The sequence below is a fragment of the Cutaneotrichosporon oleaginosum genome, assembly GCF_008065305.1.
Source record: "Cutaneotrichosporon oleaginosum strain ATCC 20508 chromosome Unknown ATCC20508_contig03, whole genome shotgun sequence".
In the NCBI taxonomy this organism is placed as follows: domain Eukaryota; kingdom Fungi; phylum Basidiomycota; class Tremellomycetes; order Trichosporonales; family Trichosporonaceae; genus Cutaneotrichosporon; species Cutaneotrichosporon oleaginosum.
This window is the reverse complement of record NW_027072172.1, coordinates 215,009-240,193: the sequence shown is the minus strand read 5'-3', so window position 1 is coordinate 240,193 and position 25,185 is coordinate 215,009. Positions and strand designations below refer to the sequence as shown.

The window sequence follows — 25,185 nt, the reverse complement described above, 5'->3', positions numbered from 1 at the left end:
TCCTCTCCTCCCACACCCACCCCACGATGCCAGCACAAAAACTCACCAACCCGCAACCTTCGCTCGCGCTGCGGCTGATCATGTCCGCCGCGTTCGCCGTCTGCGCCTTCGGCGTCGCGCCCTTCGTGCTCATCGGCCTGCTCCTCGTCGCCGCCGGCCAGCCCCTCATGTCCGCCATGCGCTGGTGGAACGCCCCGCGCCCGCGCGCCAAGCCCGCCGCCGACGTGCCCCCGCCCCCGCCCCGCCGCCGCTCCCCCGCGTACGCACCAAGCGAGGCGCAACAGCTCGCCGCCGCGCTGCGCAAGTAGGCGCTCATAGACGATAGACTGATGTTGGCTTGGGCTATACGAGTCTGCGAACGTTGGAGACTACTGATCAACCGCAGCCACACGTCGCATCTCCTCTCCACGTATGCCCGAGCTATCGCATGCTACGCGATGCGGCGGGCCGCCCCGCGTGTCTCCAGGACTCTCGCACGGCCGTACCAATGTTGGCGGCGGCGCAAGGCAGGGTGTCACGCTGCTGTGCGGGCGGCCGGGGTCGGGCTATTCTGATCGTTGCCGCGCGGCGTGCCTCGGAACAAGCGCCGTGCCGGCCACACGTCCGGCTGACCCCGTCGGCGCACTCACGCACCTCGCTCCTGCAGCCTGTGAAGCACGCCATCGGCGTCGGCGCGAGGAAGATCGGCCCGCCGATCCGGCCTGGCTATGGGAGCAGCGCCTGCGGGCCGGTGGGCCGCGGCCGTGGGCCGTGGGCCGTGGGCCGAGGGCGGACGCTACGAGCAGAGAGCGAGCACGGCCGCAGGCGGCGCGGACGGCACGCCGAGGCGTGCGCGGGCAGGCGCTGCGCGGGCAGCGGGTGCGGCTGCATGCGCCGTGCGCGATGGAGGAGGTGCGCGTGGAGGTGCGTTGTGGCGGGCGCACGTCAGTGTCGCGGTGTCATGTCGGCGAGTGCTGTGTCCGCGGAGTGCGGGCGTCCGAGGAACTGGGACGAGCCGTGCACGACACGGAGGTGCGAGAGGGCGGGCGGAGCGGGGTCGCTGTGGATTGGCGCCGTCCAGAGGTGTGAAGCAGCCGAGTGCCACCAGTCCTCGAGGCTGCGTGGAGGGTTCGTGGGCGCAGTGCATCATTCGTGAAGTGTGAGCAATGAGAGACGGGTTCAGCGAGATATAGGGGGTGTACAGGCGATGTCTGACAGGGGAAATCGAGTTCTGAACCGAAACGCCGCCAAGCGGCGAGAGATACGCAAGCTCCGTGGAAGCTCCATCCACTCTCAACCGCTCTTCAGTAACCCGGGTCGTTCGAACAATAATGCTTCCTACTCCGCGCATGTGTCAAAACACGGCAAGTGGAGCTCCGCCATAGCACCCTGTCTCCTTCGACACTCGTCCCTCCTGTCGTCCCCGAGCGCCTCGCCCCCCCCCCACCCCCCCCCGCCAAGCCCAACCGCCCAAAAAGAGGCACGTCTGTAGTCCACAGCACACCCTTCCTACTAGCCGACTCGAACGGCTGACCGCGTCATGTCCTACTAGTGACGCGCTCTACCACTGAGCTAAGCAGGAGACAATGTGTGGTAATGGAGCCGGACGATCGCGGGCCGCGGGCATGGCGCATGGGAGGCAGGTAACCAAGCCGCGAGGATGAGTACAGGGGGCTACGTTCTGGTTATAGCCTGGGAAAATGTAGTGTGTGAGGCGAGCGACCTTTGTGGCTCCAGCCCATGTGGGAGATGTGGCATGAGAATATCAGTTCGTGCGCCGTCAACCACACCGCGGGGGCCAAGTATCCGCCGGTATCGTTTACATATCGCTGCGACGCTGTGTCCTTGCAATCCCGCTGCTGTCAATTCTTAGGGGTTGACGGAGATCTGATGAGATACAGAGAACGCTGGCTGGGAGGATGACGGTAATGCGCCACAAAGTTGGTGAGGCACGGCAGGTCGCGCATACGACGCGTTGATTGCCCAACGCCATGCACCGAGCACTGCACGGCGTTGCGTGCTCTCGGCACCGCGAACAGCGAAAGAGACGAATCATCTCGCACGAACGATGCCGAACTGCCCGTCTCAATCAGAGGCGTGCCACAAGCCCTTCCGTCATGATGTATATTTGGCCATTTCGTGAGATATAGACACGGATGAATTCGAATTTGGTCCGCTTTGGGTCGTCTCGGTGTCCGAGGATATACGAGATGCCGCGGAACGCTCTCGTCATGACCCACTGACGTCCAGCATCATGGATCGTGAACGACAGAGAGCAGAGGATGGACGAGGACCCCCGAAACCACGGACAGCGGAGCGTTCCCGACAAACGTCGGGTGGCCGTTTCGTGGGTCAGGGACATGGCGTGCCCTGAGCGCACCTTGTCCGGCACGGATCGCACAGATCAGCTGAATGTCTCACATCTGCGATCGCGGTGCTCTTAGTGCACGTTTGCATACAGTACAACTGCATGCAACATGTTTGGTCTCTCCCTCGAGTGTCACCGTTTCGAGGCCCACTCGTGTAAACTGTCACGTCGTGGAGAGTTGAGGGAGGGTCTACTGTAGGGCTGATGGGACGCGTTCTTGTTACCTTATTTGGGCTAATTGGTATTTGTTAGGCGTAGGGTTATTACACGTTTCCCTTGATTATTGCCTCCGTCATTCCCCTCCCGTCGCGTCTTGGACCATGGTCTCCCTGGAATCTGCCCTGGAGCAGTGGCCGACCCGCCCATCCTGCTCGACGTGCTCTCTTCCTCTGTTCTCTACTCTCCTCCTCATCGCTCACTCACTCACTCTCTCACTCGCTCTCAACTCTCCCTCGTTATCGACACAAGAAACGGCTGGCCGTTTACGCTCCCTCCTCACGACGTCGACACGCCGACAACCCCCACCCCCTCCCTCCCCTCCCTCACCCACCCGATTCTTCACGACTTGTCCTCCTTTGCCTGCTCTTCGCTCTCCGCTCTCCGCTTTGATTTCCACACCACACTAGCCCACCATGGCCCACGGACCTCGCGGACGCTCCGGCCCACACCGTCGCCAGGTCGGCATGAACCCGTCGGTGCTCAGCCAGATTCAGGCGTCGCTGTCGGCCGCGAACCAGGTGAGCCGGCTCGGTCGAGGTGTCACCAGAGGTGGCCATTCCGCCGGTGTGTGTCGCCCGTTGTATGGCGGCTTTGCGCCGGGTCCGAGGTCGTGTCGCAGGCTTAACTCGAGCGAAGGAGCAGCAGAGGTGGCGGCTCAGTTTCGGGGTGCTGCAAAGCAACACCCGCACGGACCTGTAAGACCGTCTGTTCGGGTGTGGCGTCGGATGGCGCGGGAAGCCACATTCTGCGTCAACTGCTGCTTGCCCGCTGCCTCGGAGGGCCATCCACATCTTGGCCCCCCCTATGACGGGAGGCCATGGCAGATCGCGGCAGTGTGGGTTACAGACGTAACATAGCCACCTGAGCCGGCTGTGGCCTTCGGAGGACGTGAGATACAGCTGGTGTGCGCGCTATTCTGGTGAACTGGTTGCTGCATGTGCCGGAGAGGGCGCGGATTATCTCTGTGCTTGGCACATTCTTCACCTCTTCACCTCCAGGCTTCCAACGCACAACGCAAATGCGAACACGCACTGACCCCAGCCCCGACCCACTACGCCTGCCGCGGTTCCAACCACCAGGGCCCCAGCGCAGCAGAGCACGCCCGTCCAGACTAGCAGGCCGGCGCCAGCGCCGGCTGCTCCGACGACCTCCCAGCGGGCGCCTGTTGCATCCTCTTCCTCGGCGCCCAGGGCTGCTACAACTTCTGCACCGCAACCTACGGGCATGGTCGGCGCCCCGTTGCCTGCTCCCCCGCCCTCATCATCCTCTTCTGCGCGCGTATCCTCTTCTATCCGGTCATCGGTTACCTCCTCGTCCGCTCGCTCCACGTCCTCGGCTGCTAGGTCAGGCGTACGGACAGTTACGCCGTCCCGCAACCCGGCAGCTGCGCCGACCACCGGTTCTTCCGAAGCTCAATCGGCCTCGACGGGCCTCTCGGGAGGTGGCATTGCTGGTATTGTCATCGGCCTCATTGCCGGAATCATCATCATTGGTGGTGTAGCTGGCTGGCTGTACCGCAAGTACAAGGAGCGCAACTATGACCATCATGCGAGCGCGTGGACCAAGATGAAGGAGAACGACAACGGTCTCACGCCCTACCGCAATGACCCTAAGATCAACGCTTCCGACGAGGAGTTCTACAGCGGCATGCCGCCCGCTGGTGGCATGCCATACAACCGCGAGCGCGATCTCCAGCCGCCTCCTCAGCGCGGATTCTACTCAGACAATGGTATGCGCCCAGACTCGTTGGCGGGGATGGACAACAACTTGGCCGGCTACGGCGCTGGCGTCCGCAGTGGCCCCTACCCCGACCCGGCTCCCGTCGCCGTGGCCTACGACGCCAACGGCCGCCCCTACACACCGACGCAGCAGAATGGACAGTGGGGCTATGACCATCACCACCAGCAGCAGCACAATCCCTTCGATGACGCCAACCGTATGTCTCCTCCCGGCTCACTTCACTCGCCCACCTCGCCCGTGCACCAGCAGAACTTTGGCGGTCCCCGCCAGCTTGTCGGACCCGGTCAGACATTCCCTGGTGTCGCTCCGGTTCCCCTTGGTCGTCCTCAGCCCCCTCAGTCTTACGATGACATTGCTGCCGCCGAAATGTATGCCGACGACCGTTACGCCGACGACCACATGGCTGCTCCTCCTCACATGGGTCAACTCAACCAGCAGCCTGGTAACTTCTCGCCTCAGTCGTTCGCCACGGCCGAGGCTCACCACTCTGGGTCCGGGATGTACGACCAGCGCGCTATCTCGCCCGTCTCGTTCATGCCCGCGTCTGTCGTGTATGCTCCTGCCCCTCCTCTTCCGACCATGCAGCCCATGAGCCCGCTTATGGGCCCCGTTTCGCTCCACAACGACGACATTCCTGCTCACCAGGTCCCTTCCCCAGCAGTCGCTGCTGCGATGGCGCGAGCTCAGCCTTATGAGGACGACTCGCATCGCATGTACGACGAGGTTGCACGTGCTGCCGGCGTCCCAAGCCCTACCGTTGCGCCACCTCTTTCACCGACGATGCAGTTGCAGCAACAGGACCTTCTCAGCGCGGTCAAGCCCTACCAGCATGGCGTCCCGCTCTCGCCTCTCACCGAGGTCCCCACGCCAAAGTCATCGGTGACCCCGCTCATGCCTGAGGGCCCCGTCCCGGCCGAGACGTCCGTCGCCCAGCGCGTCACGGTCCCCACCGCCTCGCCATCCATCGTTGCGGCCGCGGCTGCGCCTCGCCCTCTCCCCGCCATCCCCCAGCAGCAGAAGCCTTCCTCTCCTCCCCTAACTGCCACCCCGGCCCCAGCTCCGAGCAGCGCTCCTGACCAGGGGCGTGGCCGGTCAGACAGCATGGACGACGCTTACGGTGGCATTTAGTGTTTGTACGAGTCTAGTACGCGCGTCGCGCTGGCGCGTACGTGTTTTTTAGGATTGTTGAACTTGTGTCGATGCATCGGCATAATGCGCTAGTCCAAAGGAGAATAGCACGCAGCAGGTCAAATGATGTATTGGAGAGAGACGGAGAACGCGCGGAGTGGATGTTTTGATCATATACGTCGCGCGCCATCCGATGAGAGAAAGAGCAGGGTTAAGGACTCGACGCGGCACAGGGTTGCGCGCGTGAGTGGAGGGCAACGCGCAGCGTGCAGGACATTCCAATGAGACACATTATTACTTAGCAGACAATATCTGCTGACGTATCAACTCTGTCCAAGTCGCATGAACAGACATGGCAGTGAGAACATACGAGGACGATGATATGGAGGCAGCACTTGTCATGTGGCAGCTTGCCCATGTTCATTGCGCGCAGGCAATTAATTGCCCAAAGCGGACAGAGGGGAGTTGGGTGAGGTAATAGCGGGATCAAATATGCTAGTTGGTGTACGCGCCTCTCCTTGTAAGGCGCGTCGCCCAAATAAGGGGGTGGATGTGGGCTGGCTCCTCACCACCCGCGTCCCGCCCTTCCTCGTCTCCTCCTCGCCTCATCTCCATCCATCCCATCGCATCCCACGCAGAGCATCCACCCTCCAACACGCGTCTTGTCCCATCACCGCGCGTCAAACTACCCCGTCGCCGTCCACCACCGCCGAGTCTCTTGGATCCCCCACGACTAGCCCGACGCGCACACCAAGGGCGACACCGCCCCTGAACCCACCATGGAGGCAAAGCCCAAGTGAGTAGTTCTGCACGCGCCTGAATCCGCGGTGTCGACGCGGCGCGGAGGCTGCGGACCCAGTGACGCGGTGACGCGGTAGAGATGGATGAGTGGACGGCCTCGATGGCACACACTGGCGGGCGCGAGGGTGGAGGCAGCGGACATGGCGCATCTGGCGTAACCGCGTTGGTGGAGATGACTCGAGGGACGTGCGTGGGACCCGGTGGAGGCGCGTTCGCTCCTCGCTCCTCGCCGCCTCGCACCTGCGCCGCGCTTCATGCCATATGCGGCGGCTGCGTGTCGATGCGACGCACATCTGCGCGCCGGCGGCGTCGTGTTTGCCGTTCCTCTCTGCCATGCCGTGGCGCAACCACAATCACACGTCGGCTCACACCAGCATCCAGCAGGCCGGGCAACAGCACGGACAGGGCCAGAACCAGCAGATGTCCAACTCCGGACCCAGTGGCATGTCGGCACCAGGCTTGCTCCCCGCCTTATCGCCAGAGATGTCGAATCGCCCGTACCCGCAAATGCAGCAGATCCGGCCCCCCATGCCTCCCGGCGGCATGCACGGCCCGCCGCCGCCCCAGCAGTACCAGTCTGGCGGGCGCGGCTCCCGCACGCACACCCCGCAGAACTCGCAGCACAATGTGTTCCAGGCCGTCATGGGTCCGCGGCCCGGCGAGGTTCCACAGGGCGACATTGGCGGAGCAGGTAACGTCAAGGTGTACGCGTCGGCGTACTCGCAGATCCCGGTGTACGAGGCCATGATCCGCAACATTAGCGTCATGCGCCGCATGGCGGACAGCTGGGTTAATGCCACACAGATCCTCAAGGTCGCTGGCATCTCGAAGAGTGTGCGCACCAAGATGCTTGAGAAGCAGGTGCAGAAGCAGCAGCACGAGAAGGTGCAGGGGGGATGTGAGTTGCTTGACCACGGGTTCAGACATCCCCATGCTGACAGGCAGATGGCAAGTACCAGGGGACATGGATTCCGCTGGACCGCGGGCGAGCACTCGCCGAGCAAGTCGGCGTGCTGCAGTACCTCGCGCCGATCTTTGACTTTGTCCCCTCGCCCACTGGCCCGCCCGCGCTGCCGATGCGCGGTAATACACCGAGCAAGAACGCCGCGGCCGCACAATCGAGCATGATGCCCCCCGGCTCAGCGGGTTCTGGCGGCCGCATGATGTCGCCGTTCCACCACACTGGCAACATGCCCCTTCCCCCACAGTTTGCGCAGCAGCACATGGGGCCTGGCGGGCCAGAGATGATGGGGGCTGGAGGTCAGCAGATGCTCTACCACCCGCAACAGGGGCAACACATGCAGCCGGGTCCCATGTTCTTCCACCCCAGCCAGCAGCAGCAGCCTCACCCTGTCATGCACCAGCAGCAGCAGCACCCGGGTCATCCTGGACAGCACCATCCTCACCACCCGATGCACCAGATGGGGTATGAGCAGGCCCCTCAGCCGCCGCAACAGCAGCAGATGCGCCTCGACGCCCCCATTGAGATGCAGCACCGACAGCAGCCACCACAGCAGCATCAACATCAGCAGCAGCAGCAACAGGCACCGCCCCCACCGCAGCTGCAGCCTCCAGCCACAATTAACGGGCACGGCGGCGCCGGGCCGATGCAGGGGTTGCCGCCGCCCCCGTCGGACATGTACGTCGACCCGTATGGTCAGCCCCAGCCGATTAGTGCGGCACCGCGACCAGTCGCTGTTGGGGAGCCGCCCAACAAGCGGCCGAGGACAGGTGACGCGGAGCCTTCTGCTGGCAAGGAAGGTTCTGCGTCGAACGACGAGGAGGAGGACGACGATGAGCTGCGCGAGAAACCGCCACTGCCATCCAACTTCCGTCTGAGCTCGAAGCCGTTCAAGCCACGCCTCAGCGCCGAGTCGCATAGGCGCAGACAGCAGCTTCTGTCTTTGTTCCAGACCAACAACGCCGATGTGCGGCAGGTGTTCGAGTTGGCGGCAGACGCCACACCGGACTGGGACATTGACATGGTTATCGACGAGCAGGGCCACACGGCGCTGCACTGGGCGTGCTCGCTGGGTCGCATGGGGGTGATCAAGCAACTGATTGAGCTTGGCGCCGATATCCACCGCGGCAACTATGCTGGTGAAACGCCGCTGATCCGCTCGGTCCTCACCACGAATCTTGCGGACGCCGGGACGTTTGGCGAACTCCTGACGGAGCATCTTGGCGAGAGCGTGCGTACCCTCGACCACGCGTACTGCTCCGTCATTCACCATATCGCATTTTCGTCTGGTCTGAAGGGGCGCCAACCCGCGGCAAGGGGATACATGGCCGAGGTGCTTGGACACGTTGCACGGGAACAGGCCAAGGACAAGGAGAAGCGACAGAACGGCGAGTCCAACACCGAGGGGATCAGTCTCAAGCTTCTCGTGGACCTGCAAGATGTGCGCGGGGACACGGCGCTAAATGTTGCGGCACGCATGGGCTCCAAGCCACTGGTGAATCTGCTCCTTGACGCCGGCGCGGACAAGACCAAGGCGAACAAACTCGGCCTGAGACCATGTGACTTTGGCGTCGAAGTCGATGCGCTCACCGTCGCTCCGGCGGACGCGGCCGTTGGGCAGCTCAAGAGCGAGATCAAGCGTCCCGAGAAGCGAAGTCAGGATGTGCTGAAAAGTGAGTGGCAAGCCGCTGTCAAGCTGACCGCAGACATTTCTGGCCTGTTCGAGAGTCTCAACCGCGCCCATGGTACCGACATGGAGACGGCAGTCGTAGCGCTGAACGAGGTCGAGAAGAACGTGCGCACTGCAACCCGCACCCTTGCCGAGCGGAGGCAGCAGGTCGAGGCCGCACGGCAGAAGCTTACAAAACTTGAGCAGCAGGCGGAACGAGCAACTAATGCGAAGCGCGCGCTCGAAGCGCCTGATGCCGACTGGACGGGACGAACGGTACTCGAAGGCGAGACCGCGCCTCCTCCGGCATTCGGTATCGGCCTTCCCCTCCTTCCCGGCGCGGGACCGAAGGCAGACAGCGAAGACATGGTCGACGACCTTCCCCTCCCGGTCAAAGGAGAGGCTGGCGCGCTCGTCACCCTTCGCCGCATCGCGGCGTGGGAGGAACGAGCAGCCAAGCTGCTTGAAGAACGGGCGGCCGAGCTTGAAGGCGACGGCGCGGACCGCGCAATCAAGTACCGCAAGGTCATCGCTCTGTGTGCTAAGGTGTCGGTGGACCAGGTTGACGATGTGAGTAGTTTCACCCAGGAGGAGGAGGCGTCAAGCCGCGCGCGGTCATGCACGAGCGAGCCCCCACCGAGTTGTGCCGACGCGTGACGCAATGCGGCGTTGCTTCGACGCGTGTTGCGCGTCGTGTCGGCATGCTCGATCGCCGATCACCGAGGCTGCGCCTATGACGCACTTTACCCCACCGTCCATGCTTCATTGTGCTGACAGCAGATGCTGGACGGGTTGACCACTGCGGTCGAATCAGACGGACGGGCGATCGACCTCTCTCGGATCTCGGGACTGGTCAACAGACTGCGCAGGGCGCCAATAGCATAGGGTCCGCAGCCATGATCGTCGCGATTGGTCTCGGCACGACGACTGGCCGCCAACCGACGTCGTCATGTCCGAGCAGAGCGGAAGCGGGGCGGGGATGGCAGCACGAGGGAGAAGAGTGCTAGAAGGGCCGGAACATGACTGTTGGCCTTGTATGACGTATGGACAGTGATGTGCGCAACCGGCGCGGGAGTGAGTGGGCAAGGAACACCACTTAGAAGTGAGCGTGAGCTCGGCGGCGGGCGGCGGGACGGAGCCCAGAACTGTCGGTGAGGATGACGTTGTGTGGAGCGACGAGAACAGTCACGTCCAGAGGCTGACAGCCACAGCGGGAGGGGTGTGGGATGGACCGTGGCACGACGTCATAACCGTTCCGCACTGCCCAAATGACATCATCCACGACTGTCGAGCCACCAGCCAAGCGTGCCAGCATGCCATTGTGCGTGCTTGTTTGGGGGAGGGCTGGTCCGGCTGGTCAAGTTGGGTGCACGACAGAGGCGCCGAGACGCTGATATAAAGCGTTGCTGCGGTGTGCCTCTCTTCGTCAGTCTCAGTCTCAACAACTCTCTCTCCTCTGCTCTTTCCGCACCACCACCACCCACCACACAACACCACATCAACATGTCTGACATCGGCCGCCAGGGACTCGGTGACAAGGTGAGTTTCTCCGTTCACCAAGCTCTAAGATCGACGCTAACCCCAGCTCGCCTCCGCCGCCAAGCCCGACTCGCAGAAGACCGTCCTCGAGCAGGCCACCGACTTCGTCAAGGGCAAGGCTGACGCCGTCGCCTCGGCCGTCCAGCCCCAGCAGGAGAAGTCGACCACTCAGAAGATCGGCGACGCCATCTCGGGCGACAACACCAACCGCAACGTCGCCTAAGTGCACGTTAGAGGAGCAGTAGTTCTATAGTGAAGGGAGGGGCCGCGTAACCGGCCCCGATGCAGTTTATCAAGCACACCTGGCGGAGGGAGCATTGAGCGGAGCACTGAGGCGAGTGAACGCAGTCTGGAAGCATGGGGCATGGGAATGCGCGGCGCATAGTGTGGCGCAAGGCAAGCTATGCGTGAGAAGCCTCTGTTAGTCATAGGCACAAGTAGCTTATGCTGGTCCATACGCTTCGCTACGTCACCCTCCGCGTCGCAGTCACATATGGCGCCGCCCACGCCTGCACGCCGAACCGCTCGTAGAATCCCAGCATGCTGGCCCAGTCGATGAACACGCCGTCCGCGCCGCGCCGCGTCAGCTCGACCATACCCGCCGCCGTCAGCCCGACGCCGGCACCTGTGCCGCGCGCCGCGGCGCTCACGCCAACGCACGCAATCACGCCGCACGCCTCACCTGGCGTCAGCTGCGTCGCGGCGAGCTCACCCAGCGTGTCGGGCCATGCGAGGCGCACATGCGCCGGACTGCCTTTGACGGCCGCGAGCGTCGCGCCAATCACCTCGCCGCCGCGCAACGCGAGGTGGATGTCTTGTGCGCGCCCCGCCTCAAAGAAGGTGGCGAAGAGGTCCGGCCACCCGCAGTAGCCCCCGAACTCGGCGTGCTGCATGCGCATGACGGTGTCGGCGTCCGCCGCCGTCGCGGCGCGGAAGACCACGCCCTTCGCCTCCGCCGGCGCCGTGAACTGCCCCAAGTCGACGCAGCTCGGCAGCGCGCCGTACAGGTCCGTGGCGCGCTCGCCGAGCGTCCAGCCCCGCTTGCCGAAGAAGTCGATCGCCGGCGCGCCCTCGGGCAGGCCGGGGAAGATGCGGGGGAACGCCGAGCCGAGCTGGATCGCGCCCTCCGTCGGCCGCGGCGTCGACGCCGCGAAGCTCGCGCGCACCGCCGTCTCGAGGTACGCTACCGCCGCCGAGTGGAGTGCGGAGCCGACGCCCCGGCGCTGGTGTGAGGGATGCACGGCCAGCGCGGAGAGGCCGCCGCGCAGATGCTGCATCGACGGGTCGACGGCCGTGCCGGCCCGAATCGTGTATGTCAGCGCCCAGCCTACGATTTCGTCGGTGCGCGCGAGGAAGACGCGGGCCGTGGGATAGTTCAGCAGCGCGTGCAGCTTGCCAGGTGGGAGAGAGTAGGAGGGAGTCGTGCCTAGTGTTGCCTCCCAGATCGCGTGCAGCGCGTCGGTCGGCGCGCCGGGCTCATAGGGCGTTATGGTGACCATGGTAGATATTATGAACAAGTGGCGATGAACATGGTCAGAGTGGGTATAAGTGATTGAGGTGTCAACAAGAACGATCTCGGGCCGATCGCCGGAGTTCTTTAGCCGTTATCATTGCCGGTTCATGCCTTCAACATGTCTCTAGTCAGACATCTCGATTCACATGCGCCCGAATGCCATGTCTGCTCTCCAGTCCTTATCTGACACTACAAGGCAGAAGGGCTTGAGTGTCTCATCCTTCCCGCGAGTGGAGGGTGGTTGGACTAGGAGGCTCACGACACCGGGCTTTGAACCTCTAGCGCACGCAATGCTATGCTATACATGCTTCTCCGTTATGCTAAGCAGCGCTACACCGCCCATCCCCTCAAACGCCCCACGGCGATCCATGCGCCCTTGCCGTCACTTTTCCTCCGCCACTCCCCTTCGTCCTTGCTCTCCGCCGCCTCACGCCACCGCTCCAAGTCCTCCCATTCGACGTCGAGCGCCCTCACGGCGTTTGACAGATACGCCAAGTCGCTTGCGAGCTGCGCAGCGCCTGGAGCAGTCAGACTGCGGATGGCCGGAAGCGTTGTGCGCGTAAGGTGGGAGAGCAGTGAGAGAGCCAAGCTGGACACCCAAGTCGAAAGGACGGCTTCGGGAGTCAGCGCAGGTTCTGTCGCGGCCGCTTTGGAAGTGATAGCGGTAGTGGAGGCGGGGATCGGAGATGCCTGCCCGCTGCCAACACCGCTGGGCGTTCGTTCGCGCTCACTACCGCGCTCCAACTCGCGCTCTTCTTCCTTCGGGGCGAGGAGCTCTCGTAGGGAGTCGACGTCTACGAATGGTAGCGTCTCGATAGAAAACGCCAGCGCATCATCGGCCGCATACACCTCAAACACACGCAGCAGGTTCAGCAGGCCTTCTGACACGCGGAGGATCGTGTCCGTTGGCGACAGCGAGAAGGAGGGAATGGCAAGTTCCCCGCGCCGTGTCGGTTTCTCAGGCTGCGCCCACACGCTGAGGGATGGGTAGGCATCGAGGTGGCTCTGCAGGGGCCGGAGAATGATGCCTTGGAGGAACACTTGAGCAGCGCGGGTAAAGGATGAAAGCGCTTCGCGGGCGGCGGGGAGAGGGTAAGAGTCACTTGATAGGCCCGAGACGAGCGCGTGTAGCTCGGCACTGTTGAGTGTGCTCTGTTGTAGGAGAGTGATAGCGCCGAGCGTAGTGTCGGTGCGTTGAAACGTCAGCCCATCAGCAGGAGTGAGAGCGAGCGTTGACGCAATTCCCAACAGGGCAGCGTGCAGCTTCCGCTCGAATGCGGAGAGCCGATCACGCACGTCCCGGCACGCTTCCAAAACATGCAAGCCCAGCTGAAAGGCACCCCAATCCTGCGGGGAGTAGTCTAACCCTTCAAGGTCCAGAGTGTCGTGACCTGCCCCGCGGCGAGCAGCCCCACGCGCAGCCTCGATAATGCCCTTGTTGTCGCTGAGGAACTCAGCCACTGTTCCGGCCAAAGCTTCGAGCAGTCCCAGCGCTCCGTAACCGTGCGTCAATGCCAAGCAGCGGGCGACGGCGTCCTCGGCGAGCGCGAATAGTGTAGTTGCGCGGCTCGTGAGCGTGCGCGCAGGGTTCTCCTCGCTGATTTCACCATTGAGCGGCGGATCATTCGCCAGCAGGTAGCCGAGATACTTCTTCTCCATGGCGGGATAGGACACTTGAAGGTCGTGGAAGGGCTCGTAGAGACTACCCTCCCACCCGGTGGGCGATGAGACCTCCGGCGCGAAAGAGAATGTGCGGGAGAAGCGGTGTGAAACGCTTACGTGGCGGGTGTGAGGTGAGGCGAAAGATGGGGAGGAAAGGGACGGCTCGCGGCGCAAACGAGCGGTGCTTGCGGCAGGAGAGGCAGGCCCTGCGGGCGACAAACTTCCAGACACGTTGGAGATTCGTCGATCGAGGCCCGAGAGCTTGTCCATCAAGCCTTGAACGGAGTGCCCGAACTCCTCAGTGGCCTTGAATGCGCGTATGATTTCGGGAAGCGCCTGTGGGCCGTGGTGTTCGCTCACGGCTGACAGGCGGAACTGCATTGATGGTGAAAGATCGTCAAGCGCAGCCTGGAAGAAGGCCCCCAGGACATTGGCCGTCGATTCCGCCGGGAAGATGGCCGCAATCTGCGACTTTTCGGCGTTCAATGTGCTCAGCACGGTCGCGTAGAATCGTGGAAGGAATACGGTGAAAGGCAGACCGTCTTCAGACGGTGAGTCGGCGTCGGAAAGCTCGGCCTCGGCCCACGCCTTGGAGATCGGTGCGCGCCGCGCGGCGAAATAGTAGGTTTGGAACTCGCTGCCTCGGTCCATCATGCGGAACACATCATGGAAGCTTGCGCATTCCTTAGTGTCAACGCGCGCGATCGCGTCCTTGAGCGCAGCAGAGAGCGCTGTCTCCAGTTCGTTCTGCAACGACACCAGGAGGGAGCGCTTGCTCTCGTACTCGCCCTCAGCGGACTGAAAGACGCGCAGGCTTTTGGCTGCCTCCGCGAGGCGCTGTCCAGCCTTCGTCCATCTCTTCTCGGCAATAAGGGAGGTAATCTCTCCCTCAAGTGTGCTCCAGCTTTCAGCCTCGGCTAGGATATCGCGCGCGCTCTCCATGCGGGTCTTGAGCTTGTCAAGGTGACCCAGTCGCTCGAGCGCGCGGTGCGTCTTCGCCTCGTCACTGTCCGACTCGGCCGGCGCCGCCTGCCGTGCCACTCTATCTTGAACCAGGTGGAGCGACGATTGAAGCGAGACTGCGCTCTCGCGCATGAATTGCAGGTCGTACGTCAGGCGAGGGACGTTGCGACTGATATCATGGATACTTTGCTCGAGCGCCCCACTTGTGTCCTGCGAGAGAAGCGAAAGCCTGGTCAGCAGCTCGCCCAGCTGTCGATCGATCGGCGCAAGGTCGGGCGCCAACTGCCCCGACGGCAGTGCCTGAGGGAGATGTGGTGCCAGCAGACCGTTGAGGAAGGCAGGGACGTCGTCGTCATAGCAGTCGAGGGAGGCGGCGAGAGCACCGAGCGAGGATAAGGGGTCCACTGCATCGGGCGCATCATTCGGAGGTGGATCGGTGAGGTCGACGACGGCCGGCTCGCCGTTTGCGCTTGCCATGCTCTAGCTTCTAGTTGAGGAGTGTTGAAACGCGTCGATAACTCGACCGGCGTGGAGGATGTGGAGGTGAGCGGGAGCAGTCTCGCGTGGCCCCTTCGTAGACTCGTCGTGCGAACCAAATAACGCGCGGTTGCCTTCTCAGTCAGCATCCTCCTTAACAGCCCTCGTCATGTCAACATATAACGAGGTGAGTCGCGAGAACTTGCGGACAGTCTGGAAGGGCTTTTATGTGGGAGGCTTGAGCCAAGCGGCTCCCGGGAAGGCGGCACCAGCTCGTCTCCATTCCAATCCAGCTGCTTACTCCAGCGCTATGACGATACGCTCTCCAAGGCCCCTTGGGTTGCCAAGTTCTCCAGTGGCCGCACACTACTATTTGTGAGTTAAACAACGACACTAGCAACAACGACACTAGCTGATGAAGAAATATGCCCCCTACACGGAAAGGAAAGGCTACCTCTTTGCAGCGACCGATCTGGAGACTGTCTACTTCGAGGCAGTATTTGGAGCGTCCATTGCGACCAGACTCGCCCAGGTATCGGAGAGGGAGGGGAAAGACTCTGATGTTGGCATGGAACAGGCAGAGGGCGCTCTGGGATCGCTCAGCGAAGCATTCGATGGAGGGTGGGAAGGCGCCAGCATGGAGGTTGTGACAGACGACTACTTCGTAAGTTTCGCACTGCGCGGCTTGTGGAGAGCCTCTGATGCCTGGAACCTTGCCGCTTGGCCTATTCGCTCACATCAGGATGCAGTTTACTTCCTACGCAGCGGAGACTTTGCGTGGCAATTCAACATGACTGAAATGCGAGGTCGGCAACCGCTGACTTTCATTGCGAAGCATCTCCTTGCCCCGTTCAGTGTGCTGATGGCGCAAGATCGTGGCGTGGAGGTGTGTCTGCCCAAGCTATTCAGTGCGGTGCTGATTGCAGCCGGCTGACTCTGGGCGCCCCGTAGACATCGTCTCAGCCGTACTCTCCGATAGCGGCGTCGCTCGCGCTCTACGCAGGGTGACGGGCGCCCCGCCGCCAGCCCTAGGGGGCCCACTTTCGAGGAAGAACACGCCGCTGCCAAAGAAGGACCGCGCCGGGCTGATCACGACACCTGTGGCACTCAAACCTAAACGCACGCCTTCGCCGGACCGAACACCTCTTGGCCGGCCTCCAACCCCACCTAGAGCATCTGTCTCTCAGGCATTGCCGCCCCTGATACCGCCATCATCTCCTACGCCTGCCGCGAAGCGCACTCGCGCCTACGATTACGCCGCGGGTATACTGCCATCCTCGGGCCCGGCGAGCTCTGGACCAGGTACCGAGCCAGGGCGCTCGCGCAGCACGTCACCGCTCAAGGGAGTGATTGTCGCCGAGAGCATCGACTTGCCGGCCAGCACACCTCCTGTCCCACCATCCGATCCGCCGAGCTCCACGTTCAATCCGCCATCATCCACACAGGATCCGCTGATTCCCACGCAGAAGAAGAAGAGGAAGAAGGACAAGAAAGCCGAGGAGGCGGAAGAGGAGGCAGAGGCGGAGAAGCGCCGCACTGCATTGAAACGGAAAATGGCTACAGGGGGAGGTGGAAGGCTGGGACGCCGGCGGTAGTAAGCGTTGTAGGTTCTCAGTATACCTAGTACAAAGACCAATCTATGAGCACACTCCGGCGACATACGGGGGAATGTGGAGCTCGTGCGGCATTGGCCTTCCACTGAACGCTGTTGTCTTCAACGAGCCTGCCAGCGTCTTCGACTCAAGTGATCATGGTAATGTCGTGGCACTTGCATAGCCCATTATTCTCCGGCATCAGAAGCGTGCTTAACATCCCCCCTCGCCGGCCCCATCACTGACGTGGAACATCAGAATCGGAGCTTGCATGGATAGTCACTCAACCACGTTCGTCCTTTGTCCTATAGAAAAGCTGTCACCGGAGCGGGGTCCTCCTTCTTGCCCCCCGCGCTCGGGGAAAGCAGATCTCGGCGCACGGACCTGTGCGCTGCACCTAGCCGCCTTGCGTAGGGCGCACCTTTCCAATCCTCCAGCATGCATCAACGTCACACCTGCTCGGCTTGCTGCTGCTGCAGATGCTCAAGGGGTAGAAGAAGGCTGCGTTGATGGACCACAGACGTAGGGGCATTTGCATCTCATGTGTGTGGGTTGCGCACACGGTGCAGCAGATGTGGCAGACCACCGTGAGATAGTTGACCTGGACCTCCACCTTGCATGATCGTCATACCACCATCAACTGAATGGGCATTGCACTTCTTCCCCATCCACCATGACCACTCTTCCGCCAGCGCTGCAGCCTAGCAGCGTCACCGCGCTGGCTCCACCACCTGTTCTGGTACCTCCTATCAATTTTGCTCTTGTCGCGCCCGGCGTGTACCGCTCAGGCCACCCGAACCGCCGCAACTTTGGCTTCCTTGCGAGGCTGGGGCTCAAGGCCGTGGTGTGAGTAGGCGAGTGAGAGCACTCCAAGGGAGATCTCTGTTAGGGAAAAGAACTCGCCAGGAAGTGCTGCGGCGAGACATTCCCCTTCCGCCCGCAAGCTCGCTCCGCTGGCGTCATGTCGCTGACTCTAGCTACGTCGAAAACGCGGATGAATACCGGCGCGATGGTGCAGACTTTGTTCAGCAACACGGGCTCGCACTGTACCGCTTCGATCTGAGCGATGAAGAGGTACTACCCCTATGTGTCCGAGCTGACTCGCAGGCGTTGTTTTCTCCCTCCGGTCGCAAGAAGCTGCTCGAGGCACTGTCGGTTCTACTAGACACGCGCAACCATCCCCTCCTGGTTCATGACGACACGGGCAAGGCGGCGGTTACGCTCGTGTGCGCACTTATCCGCTGCTTCCAGCGCTGGGCACTTGCGGCCGTGTATGCCGAGGGTGACATGTTTGCTGGAGCTGGCGGAAGCGAAGGCGGTGGAGTGGGCAACGCAGGGCGAGAGTTCATCGCCATGTTTGACCCCGCAACTGTCGAGCTCGACCTCGCGCACACCCCTTCGTGGGCCGTGGCGGGGTGACTCCCGTCTTTTGTCCACCACAGACCAGAGGGGTTGGCGGTGACAGTGCTCGGGCCAGGTGACGGGGCGAGGAGGCTCAAGGGAAACGACACGAGAGCGAAAGGCGAGGCGAGGAGAAGAGACTCGTTGGCTGCTAGCTGGCGGCCGTCGGTATCCGTCGCATGGACAGGTACATGGCGCGCCGCGTCACAACACGCGTCCAAGCGGACTGCTGGCGGCCAGTTTTACATTGTTCACATGCCAGCTGGCACACTGAACCCTGCGGGAGCTCAGCGCTCGGTCCTCTGCACCCCCTCGGCCCACCCTGCCGAGGCGGCGAGCTTGCTTGACAACAAAGCATCGAGGGATCTTGCTGCTCGGTGACTCGCGTGACTCGTATCAGCTGTGAAACGGCCAGCCACTTCGCTCGCAACCGCAGCTCAAACATTGCCATCGCCCCAGGCCGACATCACATTCCGTTTCCTCCGTTTAAGTCGGGTGCCATCTCATCACAGCGTTTGCCGCGTTCTTGTCTTATCATCTCATCCTCAATCATGGACTCTCTCACCATCGTTCGCATGCCGGTCCCTGTCATCCACTACCCAGACTCGCCGGCCTCTGCAGGGCCTTCACACATGCTTCGTCTCGCCCACAAGCGGTCACAACCGTTTCATCAGCACGCCGCCCATCGTAAAACGACCGCTTTCTCTGCCCGCCGCCAGCACAACGTCAGCGGATCACAATCTCACCGGCACCGTAATGTGAGCGGCACGCGGCGTCAGCACAATATCAGTGGCACGCGGCGCTATAACAACGGGAGCGGGACATACGCACGCCACCGCAATGTCTTCGGCCCACCACCCCCGATTCACACACACCTCCCTTCTCCTCGGAGGCGACACCAGTCGCTGATCAAGCCGTTTTTGGTCCGAACGCCGCGCACTCCGCCTTCCTCCCCGATGCTTGCCCGCATGCCCGTGTCCCCACGACCTCCAAGGCCATGGACACCGCTTCTGATCGCCGACGATGCTGTGTCAGTCCGCTCGACGCGGCCATGCTCTCCAGCCTTTGGACCAGCCCACCCTAAATCTCAGCGCCGGAAACTGCGGCACGCGGTGCGCTCGCTTCTGGGCAACATCATCAGGCGGCAGCGTGAGGACATCGACGAGGAGGACGAGGACGAGGACGAGCCCCAACTGCTCGGATTTACCGGTGGCGCCCCGCTGCGCCCACACCGCTCCCCCGGCGCTGAAAGCTTCCACGCTACCTCGGGACGTGTCGCACTCGAGCCCACGCGCTCGTTATCTCCACCAGTACGCATGAGCACCATGGCCGTCGACGACGATCACGATTCGCCAATGCACCCACATCTGATCATGCGACCGCGTACACGGCGCCTCCACGACCGATTAGTGAGCCGATTTTCGGACTCGAGCGAGGACTCGGAGAGCGACGGCGTCTCGATCTTCAGCTTGAGCAAGCACGCCAAGCAAATACATCCGCTAATGCGTGGGCGCAAATGGAGCTCGGCGCCGAGTCTGACGCGCAGTACGCTGCGCGCGCTCAGTGTATCTCAAGGGCGGCGGGGAAAGTCGCTCGATCTGTAGCTATGACACGAGGCTTATGACATTTTTACGACGAAGTGTGTACGTGGGGTGAGGCGGAAGCGTCGCTCAGCGTTCTAGCTGATCATATGGAGTTCTGCGAAAGCGACCTCGGGGATGTTAAGTTCACGCATCAACTCGCAAGGGATGATGGCGCCGAGCGCGATCATTCGTCTCATAGTGCCTTGGTGCCAAATTCGTCCCCGCTTGCCTCTCGACTATAATAGTTGCGGGGGTCTCATTGAGGGCTCATACACAAACACACAGCCTACTCTGCTCGGTCCCGTTAGGAGAGGGATAACTTGGAGGGTCGTGTGATAAAAAGACAGGCGCGTGTGGGCTGCGTCACGGAGTTTGCGTCATGTCCACGTCTTGATGTTTACATAACATCGCTTGTAAATGAAGCCGATGTCGTCGGCCGGGCGCGCTAATCGGGCCGAAGTCAACCGATTATTACTCCATCAGCGCGTGGTCCGCGTGCACGCGTGGGAGGAGATCATGGTATCACGTTATTTGATCAATTGATCTTGATCCATGATCTTTGATCCCCCGGACCAGCCGACCATGCCAGCCATGCCGGCCAGGGCCACAGGCGACGACTAAGGCGGAGTACTGGTCGGGTGAGGTGCGTAGCGGCGGGAGATCGGGAGACAGTGGGGGATCGGTTAGCGTCTGTTGCCTTGGATCATGGGGCGTTGGGGGGAGGGGAGGAGGGAGATACTTTTCACACCTACTCCCGGACACTCAAGGCGGCAACGCCAGCGCTGCTCCAGAAGCCAAAAGACGCAGGCTATGCAACCACGCAGCAGGCAGCAGGCAGCAGGCAGCAGGCAGCAGGCAGTAGGCAGGACAGGCAGTACGCAGGCGAGGCCATGCAGGTCATGCAGGTCATGCAGGTCATGCAGGTCAGCAGCCTAACAAGCCTGCGCAGGGAGAGCAGGGAGAGCAGAAATGCCCAATTGTGCAAGTGATCGCAGATGGCAGGCGGGTCATTTGGGTGGGCCCCTGAACCTTCACCCAATCAGTCCTGGGTGAGCGGACGACGCGGACGAGGCAAGCGAGGCAGAGAGGAGAGGCATGAGAGCCGAGGAATTCGAGTGACGCCACCCAAAACTGCCACTGTGTGGGTAGAGCCCGCAACCTCCATATGGCCGATTAGGACGAATATCTGATCCCGCTTAACATTGTTTGGGATGGAGTAGGCGCAGCACCCAAGGCTCCATGGAGGGCTGGAGAAGGCTGCCCGCCCACGGCCAGCGGCCAGGACGCCCACCGGCACAGGGGGGGGGGGGGGGAAATCCTCTAGTAAGAGCTGGCTGGAGGGGGGTCTGACGGCCCGCCATACAACAGGCTACAGTCACCCACCACCTCGTACTACTCAACTCCCACTCTAGTACTACCAACATCCTCACCCAGTGAACCTCACTCACCACACCCACCACCCACCACCACCCACCTACCACCCACCCACCACCACCACCACCAACACCGCCCTCAACGTGAGTAACGCTTCCAACCATCCCATCCACACCTTGGCCACCATCACTCCATCCCCCTCCGCTGTCCACTTTCTCCCATTCTCCACCACTCCTCTCATTCCCAACATCCTCCTTCCTTCCCACCCACCACAGCAATGTTGTTGTTGTGACCCAGGCCCCGACGCGTGGCGACTGATTTCGTCCGGTGGAGGCCTGCATTCAGCACCACCACCATCCTCTCCCAATCACTCTTCCACACTCTCCCAGTGCACTCCCATGCCGGGGAAGCCCCTCCCGGCCTCTGGTCTCCCGTCGCGGCGGTGACTCCTGCCACCAAACGGCGACGCGCGCACCTTCCTCCTCTTCCATCCACCCCACACTCCCATCCACCCACTTGTCCATCCGCATCCGACGCGTCTCCCAGGCCTCCCAGTGCACAGAGGTGATCGTACATGCGCTGGTGGCGCGGATGCACCGCTTGGCGCGCGCCTGCATGATCCTCGTGGGCAAGGCCTATGGTAGAGTTCCCGGACAGGCAGGCCTCTCCCCTTTGGCGCCCGCCTGCCCAGGCCCAGAACCGTATTCCTGCCCCCCAAGTTGGGGTGGCCCACCTCCACCAATCCTCCTCCACCCAAACTCGTCAACAACAACAAACCTTTCTCGTTCCCCAATATTTCATCTCTCCCATCTCCATCTCATCGTCACCCCTCCACCCACAATCCACAACATTTCACACCATCGTGCACTGTCACTGACGCTACGCTTCTAACACACTCAACGGTCCATTGCATCACTCGCACACCCAAACCCTCACTCACTGTCACTGCATCGCATTGCTCAACCTTCCCTCGCTCACCCCACCGCTCTTACTACCACCTTCCTTCGCCCCGCAGAATGCCAAAGGTTACCACCAAGGACGACAAGAAGGCCAAGACTGTCCGTCCCAAGAAGGACAAGAACAAGCCCAAGCGTGCCCTGTCCGCGTACATGTTCTTCGTTCAGGACTGGCGTGAGCGCATCAAGTCGGAGAACCAGGACGCCGCCTTCGCCGACATTGGCCGCCTTCTCGGTGCCAAGTGGAAGGAGATGTCGCCCGCCGAGCGCAAGCCTTACGAGGAGAAGGCACATGCCGACAAGGACCGCGCTGCCCGGGAGAAGGCCGATTACAACGCTGCCAACGGCAAGAAGACGAAGAAGTCGGCCCCGAAGGCCGTGAGGTGAGCTCTTTCTCTATCTCGTTGTGTGCTTGGGAATCACCAGCTGACCGGCAGTGAGGACGATGACGACGACGAGAGCGACTAAGCGTCGAGCCCCATGCGTCAAATCTCGACTCTTCATCACCTTCGATACCCTCTCTCTCCCCCCCCTTCGTTCTCGGAACGCGGCTGATCACTCATCGCGTCTCTGTGCTATAGTTGGTTTCGTTTGGTTTCTCTCCTAGCCCTTTCGACCGCGCCGTTGTTTGCCTCCGCAAGATGACAGTCTTAGCGCGGCCTTATGCAGTGTATTCGAGTCCGCCGAAGTTGATGTTGCAGGGAGCTAGCGCGTGTTGCATGTCCACTGTTCCTCGCTGTGACGGTGTGCGGCAAGATGAGTGAACCCTTGAGCGCGAGGAAGAGACCAAACACGAGTCTGTGACGTAATACGCTGCACGACCGGGTGAGGCCGTCGTCATCTTCCCGGTGTAGAGTAATAAAGGCTCGCATTCAACAACGCAGTAGGCTATGGCCCAATGCAAAGGCGAGTCGAAATTTCGAAAGACGAATGTACCTTCCGAGACATCTCATTCACCAAGTCCATCTTGTCTCGTCATGAACTGGACTGGACGTCTCGCTGGTGCATAGAGTCTTGCTGGTGCTTCAAAACGCCCCCCCTATGACGGAAGCAAAAATGTGGGCTGAGAGGGAGAGGCGGAGGGCGCGGAGTGTGAGTTGGGTGGACGGAAAGAGGTATCGTGGTCCTGCTGGATGGTCGATCTCTCTTCCTTTCTCATCTCGGTCTCGTCAACGACGACTTTTTGGCTCCTCGCCCACCCGGCATCCTCCCGCTCTGGCCCACGCTTGCAGACGCTTGCACGCCCGCACGCCCGCACGCCCGTACGCCAGCACGATGCGCATCTCTCCCACCCAGTTCGAGGGGCTTGACAAGTACAAGTACTCGAGTGTGGATAAGAGTATCCTCTCTCGCCGGGTGCTCACGCCATGGTGGAACTGGCTCATCACTCTGTTCCCATATACCCTCGCCCCTAATGCCGTGAGTGGACTCTTGGGCAGCTTGACCCTTCTTCGCTGTGCTGGATAGCGGCCGTCCCATCACTCTACGGACTTTATGGGCAGGTCACGCGTGACGTCGGGACCGAGCACAGCCGCTCGGTCTGGTCTATCCGCGTCCAGCCCAGTCGTACCAGAGTCGGCCAGAAGGCAAGACTCAGAGGACTGGAAGCGACGCCGGACTTGTAGTGCGAAGGCCATGTGTCTGTCGCAGTGGAAGAAGCAACTTGAGCAATCTGGGGTCGCCAGCTAAACATCTCCTCCACCTCTTCTCAAGACCACACGCTAACGCCAGATTACCTTCCTCGGCCTCTGCTTCGTGTTCTTCAACGTGCTTACGCTGGCGTACTACGACATCGAGTATGAGGGCAAGGACCTGCCGTGGTGGGTGTACGCGTCGTGGGCGTTTGGCCTCTTTGCATACCAGAGTGAGTTCTGACGAGGGGCGGTGGGTGGATGCAGCTGCTCACACTAGGCATGGACGCCATCGACGGCAAGCAGGCGCGCCGCCTCGGCATGGGCAGCGCTCTCGGTGAGATGTTTGACCACGGCTGCGACGCGATCAACACGTCGCTCGAGGTTGTGCTTGCATGCCACGCCTTGGGCCTGAACCGCTCGTGGTGGACCGTCGCGAGCGAGGTCGCCTCGTTGCTCAATTTCTACGCCTCGACGTAGGTCCGCGAAGGCTGTCATTTTACTAACCGGTCAGATGGGAGGAGTACCACACCGGGACCCTCTACCTGTCGGCGTTTTCCGGCCCGGTTGAGGGCATCGTCATGATCATCGTTATCTACATCATTACGGCCGTGCATCCGCTCCACCAGCACTTCTGGCAGCAGCCGCTCGTGTCGCTTCTTCCTGCGCATATCGGCGACAACGCCGCCGCGGCAATTGACTCCGCTCTTGGCCTGCCAGAGAAGTACACGCTCGCGACGCTGCCCATCAACGTTGCGTTCATGATCTTTGGAGCTATCGGTACCGGAGCCAACATGCTCAACGCGTACTACAACGTGATCGCTGCGCGCCACAAGGCCGGCAAGCCTATTGTCACTCCTCTCTTCGGCCTCCTCCCTTTCGGCGCGCACACGCTCATCCTGTGCGCGTGGCTGCACGCCGAGCGCTTCGACGGCGTCTCCATTGTCCACGACGCCCGCCTCCTCCCCTTCCTCGGCTACTGGGGCATGGCAGCCGCGTACCAGGTCTCGCAGCTCATTCTTGCTCACGTCACCAAATCGCCCTTCCCCTTCTGGAACGGCATGATGGTGTACTCGCTCGCCGCTGCGATCGATGCCAACGCCCAATGGCTTTTCGGAGTGTAAGTCGTCACCTAGTCAACCAGCTAACATCAGCGAGCCGCTCGTGCAGTCGTCGCCGACCGCGTCCAACGTCTTCATCTGGATGTCCTTCTTCGTCGCGCTGTTCAACTACATCCGCTTCGCACGCGAGATCATTTGGCAGATCTGCGACTACACCGGTATTGCATGTTTCACCGTGCGCCGCCGCGACAAGACCGGGCGCTGGATCGAGGCCGCCGAGATGGTCCGAGAGATCGAGGAGCTGCGCAAGACGCAGTAGGCTCCCATGCGCTGCTCTCGAGAGCTTGCCACCAGCACCGGGCGAGCTTACTCTCGGGAGAATTGGACGTCCAAACCTAAATCGAACGTCTTCCCGCCTGCCGGATATCACTCCATGTCTGTTCGTGCTGCGGTTATACCCGCAGACACTCTGCTATGCATCATGGTGCCTCTGTGGGATGCAGGAGGGGAAGTGCTAATCTGCGCCAGACGCTGTACAGCCGCCAGAGTTAAAAGCCAGGGCCGGTGT

General features: G+C 61.7%; 12 protein-coding genes across 12 annotated transcripts; 9 read left to right on the top strand and 3 right to left on the bottom strand.

The window, feature by feature from the left end:
* Positions 1-427: 427 nt before the first annotated feature.
* On the top strand, positions 428-1,135 carry COLE_03279 (uncharacterized protein; the record flags this gene model as incomplete). Its single annotated transcript, XM_018419368.2, has 1 exon — positions 428-1,135. One exon carries the CDS (start codon positions 428-430, stop codon positions 1,133-1,135), a length of 708 nt encoding a protein of 235 aa, XP_018278070.1.
* Positions 1,136-1,798: 663 nt separating this feature from the next.
* Positions 1,799-1,972, bottom strand: COLE_03278 (uncharacterized protein; the record flags this gene model as incomplete). Its single annotated transcript, XM_018423492.2, has 1 exon — positions 1,799-1,972. The coding sequence occupies one exon, from the start codon at positions 1,970-1,972 to the stop codon at positions 1,799-1,801; it is 174 nt and encodes a 57-aa protein (XP_018278069.1).
* A 1,007-nt stretch (positions 1,973-2,979) lies between these two features.
* Positions 2,980-5,434, top strand: COLE_03277 (uncharacterized protein; the record flags this gene model as incomplete). The annotated part of the gene is made up of 2 exons (XM_018423491.2): positions 2,980-3,084; positions 3,608-5,434. 2 exons carry the CDS (start codon positions 2,980-2,982, stop codon positions 5,432-5,434), a joined length of 1,932 nt encoding a protein of 643 aa, XP_018278068.1.
* Positions 5,435-6,655: 1,221 nt separating this feature from the next.
* COLE_03276 (uncharacterized protein) lies at positions 6,656-9,750 on the top strand (the record flags this gene model as incomplete). Its single annotated transcript, XM_018425438.2, has 4 exons — positions 6,656-7,133; positions 7,181-8,869; positions 8,903-9,435; positions 9,646-9,750. 4 exons carry the CDS (start codon positions 6,656-6,658, stop codon positions 9,748-9,750), a joined length of 2,805 nt encoding a protein of 934 aa, XP_018278067.2.
* Positions 9,751-10,368: 618 nt separating this feature from the next.
* On the top strand, positions 10,369-10,627 carry COLE_03275 (uncharacterized protein; the record flags this gene model as incomplete). Its single annotated transcript, XM_018423490.2, has 2 exons — positions 10,369-10,404; positions 10,451-10,627. 2 exons carry the CDS (start codon positions 10,369-10,371, stop codon positions 10,625-10,627), a joined length of 213 nt encoding a protein of 70 aa, XP_018278066.1.
* Positions 10,628-10,868: 241 nt separating this feature from the next.
* On the bottom strand, positions 10,869-11,903 carry COLE_03274 (uncharacterized protein; the record flags this gene model as incomplete). Its single annotated transcript, XM_018426749.2, has 2 exons — positions 10,869-11,086; positions 11,117-11,903. 2 exons carry the CDS (start codon positions 11,901-11,903, stop codon positions 10,869-10,871), a joined length of 1,005 nt encoding a protein of 334 aa, XP_018278065.1.
* Positions 11,904-12,247: 344 nt separating this feature from the next.
* On the bottom strand, positions 12,248-15,019 carry COLE_03273 (uncharacterized protein; the record flags this gene model as incomplete). The annotated part of the gene is made up of 1 exon (XM_018423489.2): positions 12,248-15,019. One exon carries the CDS (start codon positions 15,017-15,019, stop codon positions 12,248-12,250), a length of 2,772 nt encoding a protein of 923 aa, XP_018278064.1.
* A 415-nt stretch (positions 15,020-15,434) lies between these two features.
* On the top strand, positions 15,435-16,614 carry COLE_03272 (uncharacterized protein; the record flags this gene model as incomplete). Its single annotated transcript, XM_018419365.2, has 3 exons — positions 15,435-15,683; positions 15,762-15,905; positions 15,946-16,614. 3 exons carry the CDS (start codon positions 15,435-15,437, stop codon positions 16,612-16,614), a joined length of 1,062 nt encoding a protein of 353 aa, XP_018278063.1.
* A 670-nt stretch (positions 16,615-17,284) lies between these two features.
* Positions 17,285-18,030, top strand: COLE_03271 (uncharacterized protein; the record flags this gene model as incomplete). The annotated part of the gene is made up of 3 exons (XM_018420416.1): positions 17,285-17,457; positions 17,589-17,685; positions 17,719-18,030. 3 exons carry the CDS (start codon positions 17,285-17,287, stop codon positions 18,028-18,030), a joined length of 582 nt encoding a protein of 193 aa, XP_018278062.1.
* A 533-nt stretch (positions 18,031-18,563) lies between these two features.
* COLE_03270 (uncharacterized protein) lies at positions 18,564-19,616 on the top strand (the record flags this gene model as incomplete). Its single annotated transcript, XM_018419364.2, has 1 exon — positions 18,564-19,616. One exon carries the CDS (start codon positions 18,564-18,566, stop codon positions 19,614-19,616), a length of 1,053 nt encoding a protein of 350 aa, XP_018278061.1.
* A 2,462-nt stretch (positions 19,617-22,078) lies between these two features.
* On the top strand, positions 22,079-22,312 carry COLE_03269 (uncharacterized protein; the record flags this gene model as incomplete). Its single annotated transcript, XM_018423488.2, has 1 exon — positions 22,079-22,312. One exon carries the CDS (start codon positions 22,079-22,081, stop codon positions 22,310-22,312), a length of 234 nt encoding a protein of 77 aa, XP_018278060.2.
* Positions 22,313-23,200: 888 nt separating this feature from the next.
* COLE_03268 (uncharacterized protein) lies at positions 23,201-24,936 on the top strand (the record flags this gene model as incomplete). The annotated part of the gene is made up of 5 exons (XM_018423487.2): positions 23,201-23,344; positions 23,657-23,789; positions 23,837-24,032; positions 24,071-24,676; positions 24,711-24,936. The coding sequence occupies 5 exons, from the start codon at positions 23,201-23,203 to the stop codon at positions 24,934-24,936; spliced, it is 1,305 nt and encodes a 434-aa protein (XP_018278059.1).
* Between the last annotated feature and the right edge of the window lie 249 nt (positions 24,937-25,185).